This window comes from Rhea americana, unplaced genomic scaffold (assembly GCF_003343005.1).
Source record: "Rhea americana isolate MKP2758 unplaced genomic scaffold, rheAme1 scaffold_276, whole genome shotgun sequence".
NCBI lineage: Eukaryota > Metazoa > Chordata > Aves > Rheiformes > Rheidae > Rhea > Rhea americana.
The window spans coordinates 959,386-972,524 of NW_028186397.1; the positions used below are offsets into that span (position 1 = coordinate 959,386).

Sequence of the window (13,139 nt, forward strand, 5' to 3'; positions counted from 1 at the left end):
GGGATGGGGACCAAACCCCACAAACGCATACAAAAAGTTTGGAATAAAATGCTTTCAACTATTGTAAGTGAAAATTGCTGTATTTGTAGGTTACTCTGTGTTACACAGCACTCTTGCTCTTCCTGTACTTGAAGTTTTACTCTTGTCTGTGATAAGGAAGATTGCTTGGCCTCTTCAGGCTTGCACTTGCTTTTTCAGATGCTTTTCAACAGTAATGAGATAAAACTCACAGCACTCTGTGGCTCAGACAATATTGACATGGTTTTTATGCTTATATTTCTTATAGTCAAAAATATCATGTGGCAAGTGGATATTTGCGTGAGCTTGATAATTTTAATTGAAAATAAAACATAGCGTACTGTGGTATTACCTGATCTTTGTATTCCCCTCCTTGCCTTTGGAGCAGTAGTGATAAAACAAAAACAGAGAATATATTTTGGTATTAAAGGTACTGAAGTATATTTTAATGTTTAGAATGGATGCTGTGGTAAATTATTTTTACAGTATTCCTCCCCTCTACATAGCTTAACATTGAGCATTGTATATACTACATAGATTCATATCTTAAGATTTCATTGTAGCTAGGAATGGAATGGTTCATAAATGTATGAAAAATTCCTGAGAGACTTCCCAGGTAAATCATTCAGTATAGAGCAGCTTTTTAAATTTTTTTTGTGGCACAGTCATTGCAGCATTTACTTTAAAAGGTCAGTCTCAATGAATAATACTACCGCTAGGTTGTACTCTGTCCTGACTAATAATTTTCTTTTCCTTAGTATTTGAAAGAAGAACCCGACAGAGAACTTCAGAGAATGGTTAGTACATTCTGAATTTCTGAATGGGCACATCAGTGTGGAACATGCCTGATCTGCTTTGTTTTTCAGGCACTGGACAGTGCTGGAGGTACTTGATAATACTTACTTGAGGAGAGTGTCACTGTTTCATTTGAGTAGGACCCTGCTTGCTTTCTTAGGTGGTAGTGCTGAAATTGAAGTTTTGCCAGGCTTCCTTGAGAGGCATAGGCCAGCCTCCACCCCCCTAAAAAAATCTAACTTTTTCAAGTTATATCAACTAACCCTTTGTTACATAGCAGGTCATAGTAGGATTAAAGGAGTCAGTATTTCATCCAGAACTTAAGGTTGCTTCCTAAAGATTGATTTGCTCCTGAAACATTAAATATTCCTTTTGCGTTGTCTTGACCTCTAAAGGACTTTCAAATAACACTTGTGCATGTGCTGATGAGCTTTTCTTACACTAACTGTGGGGTTTTAGTGTTTCAGATAAGAGGCTGATCTTGGCTTTTCAGGGCAGATGTGTAGAAGAAGGTTGATACATTTGAACTGGGGACAGGTTTCACTTCCTTTTTTACTTTCAAGTCTTCATTAGAGATCATATACAAGCACAATCAGGTATTAGTTTCTCTTGATTTTATAAAATTTAATACTGTGTATGAATATTTCTTCCATTTGCTGGCAGTGTACCTAGCTTGTTTTCCTGCTGCCAATGATGTGAATTCATGTGTTGCATATGCATAGCCACCAGTTTTAAATCCTTCAGGTCTGTTTCCAGATTTCTTGTGTCAGCTTGTGTATATGGAGCTTCCCATTCCTTCTAAAACAATTTAAGCCCTTAATGAGCTTTTTACCAGCATCAAAATAGTGCTTGATGTGTTGTCAAGCTTGCTGTGAAGCACTTCACTGCTGTGAAGTTAGCCAGAGTTAAGGCTATTAAATACCTCATTGAATCATATAATTCATTACTCAGCTGTCCCTCTGTCCAGTCAATATTATTGTTTTTTTTTCTGTTCCATACTTACAAAGAGTTAGGTTGATTTGATTATGCAAATGATTTAAAAGCTGTTTTTATTTGAGAATTACTACAGACCTTTTCACTGGAGCTACCAAACCTCCATGGAAGGCTTTGGAGAGCTTTGTTATACTTACCTGCATATTTGGAGGTTGTTTTTTTTCCTTAACTTTTGCTGTCAACCAGACATAATCTATGACTTCCAAGTTGCTTGCCACTTCCTGAAAAAAAGGAAGCAAATGTGATTACTTTTAATTGTCCTTGTAGTTTTGAATCTTGGGAATCCAATTGGGAAAAGATTTAAGAACACTGTATCCTTGACTCCTCGATGTTTCATAAAAATGGGGTCTTATAAAATAAGGAGACTCTGTCAGCGTGCTCAGTGAGAAGACAGATTGGAATGGTTCAATTTGATCAATTCTGTTTGACCTGTTGAGCCACCAAGAGATAGCAGGTGGTCAGCAATCGGTAGRCATGTAATTCAGGACAGCTTGTCACGTGTGCTCTCTCTTCTAACTCTCAGAAGACAAAATTAGAGGCTATGGTGGGGACCTTTAGGTCCTTTGGAGAGAAGACAGGAGATACAGCAGGGAACTGGTGATAGTGCCATAGAGATGTTGGGAATATCTGAAGGAGTTTAAGAATACTGTGGGGAAGGGGACATCAGAGAAAATTAGATAGATGGAGGAAAACATGGAGATGTGGAGGAGGGAAAGAGCAAGTGTTTAGACAGCATAAACTGATTTCCCACTGGTTTGTAGTTTATGCTCTTGATGTTCAGCATATACAGCTTTAAGGAAAAATATGCATGGAGTAAGCAACTTCTAACATCTAGGACTAGATTATCCTAGTTGCTCTACAAAGTCTGTATTTGGAGCATGAATTTAAAAAGAAGTTTCTTCCTAGGACTAGTGAAGAATTTTTTTAAAAAATCACTTTCTAGGAGTAATGAGCAGTCTGAAAGTCTCTTAGTATGGAGACTTCACTTCCATTAGCCTCTACAGGATATCGTAGAATCACAGGATGGCTAARGTTGGAAGGGACCTCTGGAGATCATCTAGTCCAACCTCCCTGCTCAAGCAGGGTCACCTAGAGCATGTTAGACAGGGTTGCATCCAGGCGGGCCTTGAATATCTCCAGAGAAGGAGACTCCACAACCTCTCTGAGCAACCTGTTGCTCATAACAACAGGAAAAGGGAACTGGCTTGTCTTCCTCAGGATCTCCAGGATGTGGCCAGGCATGCCCTAAAGAAATCCCCAAAATATAGAGCTCTGTTTGCTTAAGAGCATAAGTATAAACACAAATAGCTTTACTTAGTTTTTCTAGACAAGCTGTTTTGATCTGCAGTTTTGTTGTGGGTAGTCTTAAAGGGTTGCTTGTTTACTTTTCAGTGAGAGATCTCTTTCCATCCAGTTTCTCTGCCATGTAACATTTTGCTGTCACTGAATGCTTAATATGGTTGTATCTTTCTACCTGAGGCATAGCTGTTACCTGCATGTTTTTCCACGTCCTGTGATGCACACCAGGTCACTGCTCCACTTTAGAAGGTGTGTTACAACCTGGAAAGAATTATGACAGCATTGTAATGACAATGAGTGATTAAGATACTATAACGAAACAAGCTGATTCTTTTTACATGAATGGCTGGCCTAGTTCTTTTAAGGGCAAAGCTTTTAAAAGATTAGGCTCAGCATGTTCATGTCTGAGACTGGCTGAGCTACACAAGGTCTCACAGAAAGCCAGGGCTCTGTTGGCCTTTATTATGTGCTGTTTGACACAACTTTGCTTACTGTTAAGCACAGCAGAGTTGGTACTTCCTTATAAATGTGTTTAAACTCCACCAACCAAAAAAAGAAGGGTACTGACTACATGACATTTGAAATGTTTCCTCACCTACATCCCTTCCCTAGTAAATGAACCTTAGATTATGTTTCTGTGCATGCATATGCCTCTTTCTTTACAGGCACTTTACACACCCTGAGGTAACAGTTAGGCTGATGAGGTTAAGAACTAAACAAAAAAAAAGTCGAAGTTGATGTTGTCACTAAATTATCACTTCTAAATTGTCACATTGAATTGTCACTATCCAGATGAATGACCTGCTGTGGCTTTGGGCTGTATAGAATTCTCAACTTTTTTTGTAGTTTTTCTAGCAAGCTAATTATCTAACTTCCAAATATAACTATGAAAGAGATGGTCAGTATCCCATTTTCCCCCTTGTGGAGCAGGCACTTTCATAGAAAGTGTCATGGCCATCTTGATAAATGTGGTACCGGATAAAAAGCAGAATTGTGCTTAATGAGCTGCTTTGGGAGCTGTGGGACTGAATTTCAGCAGTAAGAGGTGGAATGGCAAGACATGGAGGAAAATGTATCATTTACTGCTGAAATCTAAAAGCATTGAAGTATGGAGAGGAAAAAAATCATAATATGCTCAAACATTTGTAGCAGATCAGCAAAATATAAATAATTTGATGGAAATAGTCAGCATTTTGCCAGAATTACTAGTTCTGCTGTAGGACTTGTTGTCCACCAGGACTCCCAGGTCCAGCTGTGTGGAGAAAGACCTGGGAGTCCTGGTGGACAACAAGCTGGCCATGAGCTGGTCACGTGCCCTTGTGGCCAAGAAGGCCAGTGATATGCTGGGCTGCATTAGGAAGACCATTGCCAGCAGATGGAGGAAGGTGATCCTTGCCCTATACTCAGCCGTGGTGAGGCCACCCCTGGACTATTGGATCTGGAGCTGGGCTCCTCAGTAGGAGAGAACTATGGAGCTGTTGGAGCAAGTCCAACAAAGGATCACAAAGATGATCATTGAGTATCTATGTGGCACAATTCATCCATCAAGTAACACATATTTGAGAAGCTTCACTAATGCTGCTTATGCCTTTGAAATCCTTGGACAAGACTTGCAAACAGTTAATCAGATCATTAAATAATTCTGGAATAGTAATGTTCCTACTACAGAAAAAGTTTAATTGATAAAGATGTAATCTGACTAAATAACATATTAGTTTTCCCTCTTTTCCCTTCTGACACACCTAGTTTTAGTACCTGGGGTTTGACCTGACACTGCAAGAGCTTATAGTTAATAAAAACATTGATGATTTGGGCTGGGGTCTGTAAGTGAGAATAAATGCAGATTTATAATTTGAAAGGAAAGCTAACGAGAAAAAATGATCAATGCATAAAATGTCTGTATTAGATCATTGACAGGTTATCTCTAGATGATAGAAGAAGGCAAAAAATGGAGGTTGGGGAGAAGAGGAGTGAACACACTTACTCAGAGGTATGCCCTAACTTATGGCAAAATAACATGATTGAAATATTAGTGCAGAAGAATGTGGCTTACTAGGAATTGTGGACATGTAAGAGAAAGATAGTAATAGCTTCTAGAGCAAGGATTACACGTATCTTCCAAAACTGCGAAGCAGTGGAAATAAACTTATTGAGGATTCACAGCTATTGATTTAAAAAGAGAGAGAGAATATGCARTGCTGTCTTGGCAGCAGCTTTGTACAGACACTACTAAGGTACACAAGGTTTCCAATAGCAGAATTATTCAGTGCCTGGGACTTGGTTTAAATGGGTAAATTTGCTAACATTTAATGCTATGCATTAGAGGAATACAGCGGGACAAGCTGTCCAAAAATTATGGAATGTGCTGGTAACGGCATCTGTTTCTTGTAAATAAAATTTCTTAGACATTGATTCCTGCCAATACAGAGTATTGTGAAATAATATAAGGTAGAAGACAATTTGATCATATAAGTTGTGAGGAAGATAGATGCAAGAAGGACAGTAAACAGCATAATAAAGTAGACTAAGTTAACTGGGAAGCAGGTAGGCTGCACAGAGCTTAGAAAAGGAGAACAATCACTCTTTGGCAATTCCTTAAACCTTTTTCAGAAAGGAAACACAAACTACTCAGCATGCATCCAAACTAAGAACATAGAAGAAGAGTGGTCTGGAGGATTCTCTCTTCTGTCACCTGAAACTCGGGAAAGAATTGTGCAGGAAATAAAAATCATGTCATATTCCGAAGGATAGGAGGATAAAATAAGTCTCTATGGATGAAGGCAGAAAATTCAGGTGCAAAACAGTGATACAGCAATAGCTAGAGACTACATGGGAAGAAAGAGATACTGTTTAAGTGTAAGAGTAATAAGATGACCAGTAAAATTTGATGGGTTGCTCATTAAGGAAAGGAAAGTTATCAGAAGTCATCAAAGGTTGCAATGTATTTTTTTTTGTCTGCTTTTGCTTAGAAGGTAACTGATTAGGTAGCTCATATGATTAATACCGGTGACAAAGGGTTTGGACCTTCCAAGAAAAATGCCGTTTAAATGATACTTAAATATTTGTTTTCATACCCTGAGTACATGGCTCTTGAAAATCATATATAATGGATAAGGTTCTAGAGACTAGAAAAAAAGAAAGGAAGTGCTTGCCTTCAAGAAGAGACGAGACAGGGAGTGGTAAATTAATCGGCTTATACTCTGGTTTAGAAGTGGGGAAGCCTTACAGTCACAGAATCACAGAATGGGTAAGGTTGGAAGGGACCTCTGGAGATCGTCTAGTCTAAACCCTCTGCTCAAGCAGGGTCACCTAGAGCATGTCAGACAGGGTTGCATCCAGGCGGGCTTTGAATGTCTACAGAGAAGGAGACTCCACAACCTCTCTGGGCAACCTGTGCCAGTGCTCCATCACTCTCACAGGGAAGAAATTCCCCCTCACCTTCAGGCAGAACTTCCTGTGCTTCAATTTCTGCGCATTGCCTCTCCTCCTGTCACACGGGAGAACTGAAAAGAGTTTATCCCCGTCCCCTTGACACCCTCCCTTCAGGTACTKGTACACATTGGTAAGGTTTCCCCCTCAGTCTTCTCTTCCCCAGGCTGAAGAGGCCCAGCTCTCGTAGCCGTTCCTCACAGGGCAGGTGCTCCAGCCCTCTGATCATCTGTGTAGCCCTACGCTGGACTCTCTGCAGTAGCTCCATGTCTCTCTTGTCCTGGGGAGCCCAGAACTGGACACAGGACTCGAGATGAGGCCTCCCCAGGGCTGAGTAGAGGGGCAGGATCACCTCCCTGCACCTGCTGGCAACACTCTTCCTAATGCTGTCCAGGAGACCACTGGCCTTCTTAGCCACAAGGGCACATTGCTGCCTCATGGTCAWCTTGTCATCCACCAGCACTCCCAGGTCCTCCTCTGCAGAGCTGCTCTCCACAAGGTCAGCCTCCAGCTCGTACTGCTGCGTAGAGTTACTCCTTCCTAGGTGCAGGATTCTGCACKTGCCCTTGTTGAACCTCAGGATGTTCCTCTCTGCCCATCTGTCCARCCTCTCCAGGTCTCTCTGAATGGCAGCACAGCCCTCAGGTGTGTCAGCCACTCCTCCCAGCWTGGTAGCATCAGCAACCTTGCAGAGGAGGCACTCTGTCCCCTCATCCAGGTCTTTCTTTGATGAAGAAGTTTTGAACAGGATGGGAGCCAGTGCTGACCCCTGGGGGACTCCACTAGTCACGGGCCTCCAACTAGACTCCACGCCACTGATGACAACCCTCTGAGCTCTGCCATTCAGCCAGTTCGCAAGCCTCCTCACTATCCACTTGTCTAACGCACACTGCCTGAGCTTTTCTAGGAGGATGTTAGGGGAGACAGTGTCAAAAGCCTTGCAGAAGTCAAGGGACACAACATCCACTGCTCTCCCCTCATCCACCCAGCCAGTCACTCCATCAGCGACGGCTCTCAGATTGGTTAAGCAGGTTTTCCCCTTGGTGAATCCATGCTGACTKCTGCTGATCACCTTCTTTTCCTCGATATACTTGGAGATGACATTTGGGATGAGCTGTTCCATGCCCTTTCCTGGAGGTGAGGCTGACTGGCCTGTAGTTTCCTGGGTCCTCCTCCTTGCCCTTTCTGAAGATTGGAGTGACACTGACCTCAGTCCAGAGGGCTGAGTTTGGCTTTGCTGAAAAAAGAGACTTTTATTAAAGTCAATAAGAAAAACTTTCTAAGTGAACAGACAGGTAAGCACTACAGTAGGTGTTTGAGAGAGGTGGTACAACTTTTCATGAGATTCTTAAAAATGACCCCCAAAATCATTAAAATTGGGTGTAGTGCTTTAGCTGATCCTTCCTCTTGAGGAGAAAGATTGACTAGATGGTCTCTTCAAGGTCTTTCTATTTTTGTAGTGACAATTCATGATTATATTACTTTTTTTCTGTTTTTTCCCTACAGAAAAAGGGGCTTTGGAGGAAGACAGTGGTGAACCAAATGAATATGATCTAAATGACAGCTTTATAGATGATGATGATGATGAGTGCGATCCTACTGATGAAGATTCTGACTGGGAACCAAATTCAGAAGAAAAGGATAATGAAGATGTTGAAACACTTTTGAAAGAAGCACGCAGATTTGTTAATACCAGAAAGTAGCTGCACTTAACATCAAGAACATCTCCAATTAGTTAAAGCATGAATGTGTGACAAGGGGAACAGCTTTCAAAACTGTTTTCTTTCTCAGTTATGTAGGCACTACAGGAAGGTTTTAGTCGGGGTGAGGGGACTGAGCAATACCTTTTGTTTCATATATATTGTTTTGATCTTTGTTTTCTGAAGTGGTGGTGTCCAGTGATTGAGCAATGATAGAAGCTTTTTTTTTAAATACAAGTTTCTCATCTGTTTTTTTTTCCAACACTGTTAGTGTCTCATAGTTTGAAATACAATTTTAAAAGTTGTTATGCTTCATCGTTCTGTGCTTGAACTGAAGAAGGCATTAAGATAGCCTTTAGTTTTGCTAAGGCATAATATGTATTATGCTGAATGAAGAGGAGTTGCACTTCACACTTGCATTAGCATAAGCTAATTCTTGACTATCAGTGGGGAATATGTCTAAACCCTTCTTTTAATGTTCTTCTGAGCTACTGTAATCTTAGATTTCGTTAGTCTGCTAATAGCTTTCCTTTAGGTGTTATTTCTTGGATGCTTTGATGTACAGTAGCTATACACAGGCAGTCTAAACTTGGGAACAGGAATATCTAAGTGTACAGAACCTCTGGTTATGTCCCAACACCAATCATGGAGTGTTTGCTCTAATTGCAGTATCTCTCAGACACATGCATCACTGGAATTGTGTTCAGTTTTACAGCAAAGAAAAAATTTTAATGACTCAGGTTTTTTTACACGGAAAACAATTAAACTTATAATTGGTATACTGTAGGAAAAATTAGAAACTCTGTCTCTGCATGAGACTTCTAAAGAATATGCTGTAGAAACCTACCTTCACTGTGTTCAAAACTTTCCTGAACTTTCTGGAAAGAAACTTGGCCTCTCTTGAATTAAACATTTTTAATATGTTTCAGGGCAGATGACTTAAGCCATTTCTAAGAATATGATTAGGAGAAAATTGACACTTTCCTGTGTTGATCTTGCACTTTGTTTTGATACATAATACTGAAATTAGGCAGGGGAATCATTCTTGTGTGCCTTTTGATACGCTGTGAAAATCTGTCCAATTATGGTGGAATAATAGGAATCTAAATAAACTCGAGCCTTTTAGGTTGGTGGCGAAATGCTTTCTGCAGGTACACTTCAGGGAGTGCCTGTTCCAGCTCTCCTGCAGCCCAGCTGCTCGTGGAGCCTGTCCCTGCAGCGTGGACGAGAACACTACGTTCCTGGGCTTCGGAAGAAAACTTTGTAGTTGCCCCTTCTGTGTGCTGTGGCTGCTGTAGAGCATTTAGGAGAAGAAGGATTTTTTTCTTCTGTGCTGTCAGAACTGCCCCAGCCTGTCTTTTACTTGCATTAATTATGAAACTGGTGTAGGGAGAAAAAAAAGAAAAAAAAAAGGAAGTGAACAGGCTGAAATGCAGGAGGCTAAAGATCAGAGGTAAGGCAGAAGGGCAACTGGAGAAGTGAATGTGGAGCTTAACTAACACAAGATTTGTGTTCAGTTTTGTATTTTAATTGGGAGTGAGAGTGAAACTAGAACACTGAAGATCTCATAGTGCACGTGTTATCCTTAAAGATTGCATAAGTTAGGTCCCTGCCTCTTTAATATGATTTTGCAGTCTTGCATTTTTTTTTTTTTTGACCTTTTCTTTTTATATGTAGTTGTAGTTCCATGCTTGAGGAGGTTGAGTGCTATCAGAAGCTGTTCAGGTTTGTACTCTGACAATGTAACTCTGTTGCAAGATCTTCAGAAAATTGCTTTAAATAAATTACTAACTTCCGCAACCTGTTTTGGGGTGCAGGATAATGTTTTGGCCAACTGTGTATTGAAACTTTCTCTAAAAAATGTAGATACTGAAAATAGAAACATTCATGATTAGTGACCATTCTGATTCTATTTTGAGAACATGAGAGTAATTGATTTATTTATTAGAGCTATTTCATATAAAAAGAATCTAGCTGGTTGGTTTTTGTAGTGTCAAGCAGAAACATTCTGTGTTGTAGTGTTACACTGTAAAAGACTATTTAAACTTATAATTGGTATATATTTATATTCTAAGAAGTTACATTATAATTTACTTTGCAGGTAGAAATAGCTTTTCATTACTGCAGGCTTCCAGTCAGATATGTAATCACAAAAACAAATCTAGAAATTGTTCCTAGTTTTGCATSATAGATTAAGTTTGTTACTGATGCCTCAGGTTTGAAAAATTACGTATGACCAAAGTAGTACCTTGGAAATGTCAAAGCTGTAATCAAGTTGCTACATAATGGTAAACTGAAGTGGTGGTGATGCCTGTTTAAGAATATTTTTCTGTTCATGTATTCTCTTTCCTTAACCGCAAAATGTATTTTTATGCTTCTGGATGGACAGACTTATTACTCCAGAAGATATTCGAATGTTGATCAGAACTACTCAGTTCAAGGTACAGAGAAGATTACTCAGAACACTTTTTTTCTTTATTTCTTTTTTCCTTCTTTTTTTATGTCAAGTTATGCAGTGTTTTTTCAGTGAGTCAAGTATGCATTGCAGTCTAGTGGGCTGAGTGTAGATCAAAATACGCATGAACTTAAATACATATATGGGTTGAGTGAAAGTACTTGGAGGTCAATTTTTGGAGTTAGTTACATGATTAAACTCTCTCTGACTATAGTTAATTATGTAAATATGTTAGTGCTGCTGCAGGAGGAATGGCAGGATCCAATACAGAGAAGCAAGAGTGCWTCGTGGATGTACCATCTATCTCAGGACAGCAGTTGCTACATCAGCTTTGGAGGTGTATATTTATGATACTTTTAATTCGTATTTCTAAATAGGCTGAGCCTTGACTGTATATACCTTTACATTAATGAAATTAGGAGCAATTTAGTTGCCAGGGTCAATTTAGAAATGATCTGGGGATACAGAGCAAGTACCAGCACAAGCTCATCAACCTTACTATGCTAGCTATTGGAGTTTGGTAGAAGACCTGTTGAAGAGGCAGGTGCTCCTAGGTTTCTGCRATAAGTCGTAGCTGCGGATCAGTGAGAGGAGGCACGTGCTTCAGCATTATGTGGCAGAGCTGGTGCGGCCTATGCATCATTGAGACAAAAACTGTGCCAAAACAATTCAATCCTTAGCCACAGTGACTAGGTGTCTAAAGCAGACTGCCATAAAATTAGACAAAGCTACAAAGCTGTTACCTTGCAGCATCTCAGGTACGCTTTTTGTGTGCAACTGAAACCTAATAAATAGGCTGTGCAGGCGACGAATGGGGTCGTGCTAAGCAATGTAGTTCATGTATCACTTAGGTTTGGGCTGGAATAAGACTCCAGTACAGCTAGGGTATGTGCCTCCTCTCTCGTTCTGAGCCTCTGTGGTGCCATACCATAAAATTGTGGGAACATCCATGTCTCCTACCAACCTCTAGCATTTAGCATATCAAGGATGATCTTGTGGTAGTGCTCATGTACAAGTTCATATCTAAATTGATCCCTCACAATTAAAATGTTCCTAACTTCATTACTGTGCCTATATCCCCTTTGCTACATACCATTCATTTTCTGCTGTTTCCCAGATGCCTAACTTGTAAGCTGCTTTCAGAAAGTCCTTAAAGAAGCATAACTGCTTAAAACTCAAAGTTAGCTCGTTTTCTGGTTATTGTCTTTAATCTCCATTTTTTGAAATGGCCTGTCATGCCAGCTGGGACTGGTAGTTTGATAGGAACCTTTCTAGTACGTAAGGATCTACGCGTCTGATGCTGCCAGCTCTCTGGCAGGCTCTGCTATGGAGCTGATCTGCTGATAAAAACAGTCGTGTTTGTATAAACCTTATTCTTTTACTGATGTTTTTTTTCCAAATAAATTAATGCTCAAGTACTGAGTACATGCTGTTCTACTGCTCACATTGCATGATGCAAACCTGCTAGGCTTTGGTGTGCTTTCTTAAATCATATGGTGCTTGGCTTAAAAATATTGATGGTTAATGATGGCTACAATCTTTAGAGCCATGTGATTTGCTTCAGAAACAAGTAGGGTTTTAGGATGGATGGGTTTTGTTACCAACAAGATGATGTAGATGGAAAGTGACCGATCTTGCAGACTTTGAGTTTTGGAGCACTTTCAGGACTGGCCACCCTCTTGTTCACTTGTTTCCCCCACCTCAGTAGCTTGCTTTCCTCCTCTCTGACTATCACGTATGTGCCAGTTAGCTTAGTAAAGATTTCAATAAAAGCTATTCTTGTCAGCCTATGGAAACTGCCCACACCTTTCTCTCCAGTTCCTCAGAGGTGGGGGGGAAAAAAGGCACCTCATAATGTGACTTCTGGTGATGGGAGATGAATGGCTCTTCTATGGAAGCTAACCTCTGCTGCTGGGCTGGAAAGGCTTTTCTCCCTGAAATTCTTCCAGAGAGGCAGCTGTGCAGGTAACAGGTAGATGGCCACTCGAAATTTCGCTGGTTCTTTCACAGAAGTCTCATGGGAGTTCTGTTAAATGCAACAACTGTGCTACTGAATTTGCACATATACTTCATGCATGCTGCAAAAAAACAAAAAACAAACAAAACAAAAAAAAAACAACACCTCATATGACTACTCTGCCCAAGATGAAAATCTTGAAATCTTATAGATAAAATATGAGRAGTTCCCATCAAAAATCCTGTGTCCCCTTCTGTTTAGGGTTGGTAAGGGGTAGATCTAGGACACACAGAATCAGAGAACGGTTGAGGTTGGAAGGGGCCTCTGAAGATCATCCAGTCCAACCTTCCTACTCAAGCAGGGCACCTGGAGCATGTCAGACAGGGTTGCATCCAGGTGGGCTTTGAATGTCTACAGAGAAGGAGACTCCACAACCTCTCTGGGCAACCTGTGCCAGTGCTCCATCACTCTCACAGGGAAGAAATTCCCCCTC

At 40.5% G+C, this 13,139-nt stretch overlaps 1 protein-coding gene across 4 annotated transcripts in view; it reads left to right on the forward strand.

The window, feature by feature from the left end:
• Positions 1 to 12,114, forward strand: part of APLF (aprataxin and PNKP like factor) — a 35,830-nt gene extending 23,716 nt beyond the window's left edge. For 3 of the 4 annotated variants that reach the window (XM_085308461.1, XM_085308458.1, XM_085308462.1), the window contains exons 10-11: positions 777 to 815; positions 8,041 to 12,114. In XM_085308461.1, coding sequence (XP_085164587.1) covers positions 777 to 815; positions 8,041 to 8,237 — 236 coding nt within the window. In that variant the 3' untranslated portion in view covers positions 8,238 to 12,114. The remainder of the gene's footprint in view (positions 1 to 776; positions 816 to 8,040) is intronic. The other variant, XM_085308460.1, reaches the window with a different exon arrangement.
• Positions 12,115 to 13,139: the final 1,025 nt, after the last annotated feature.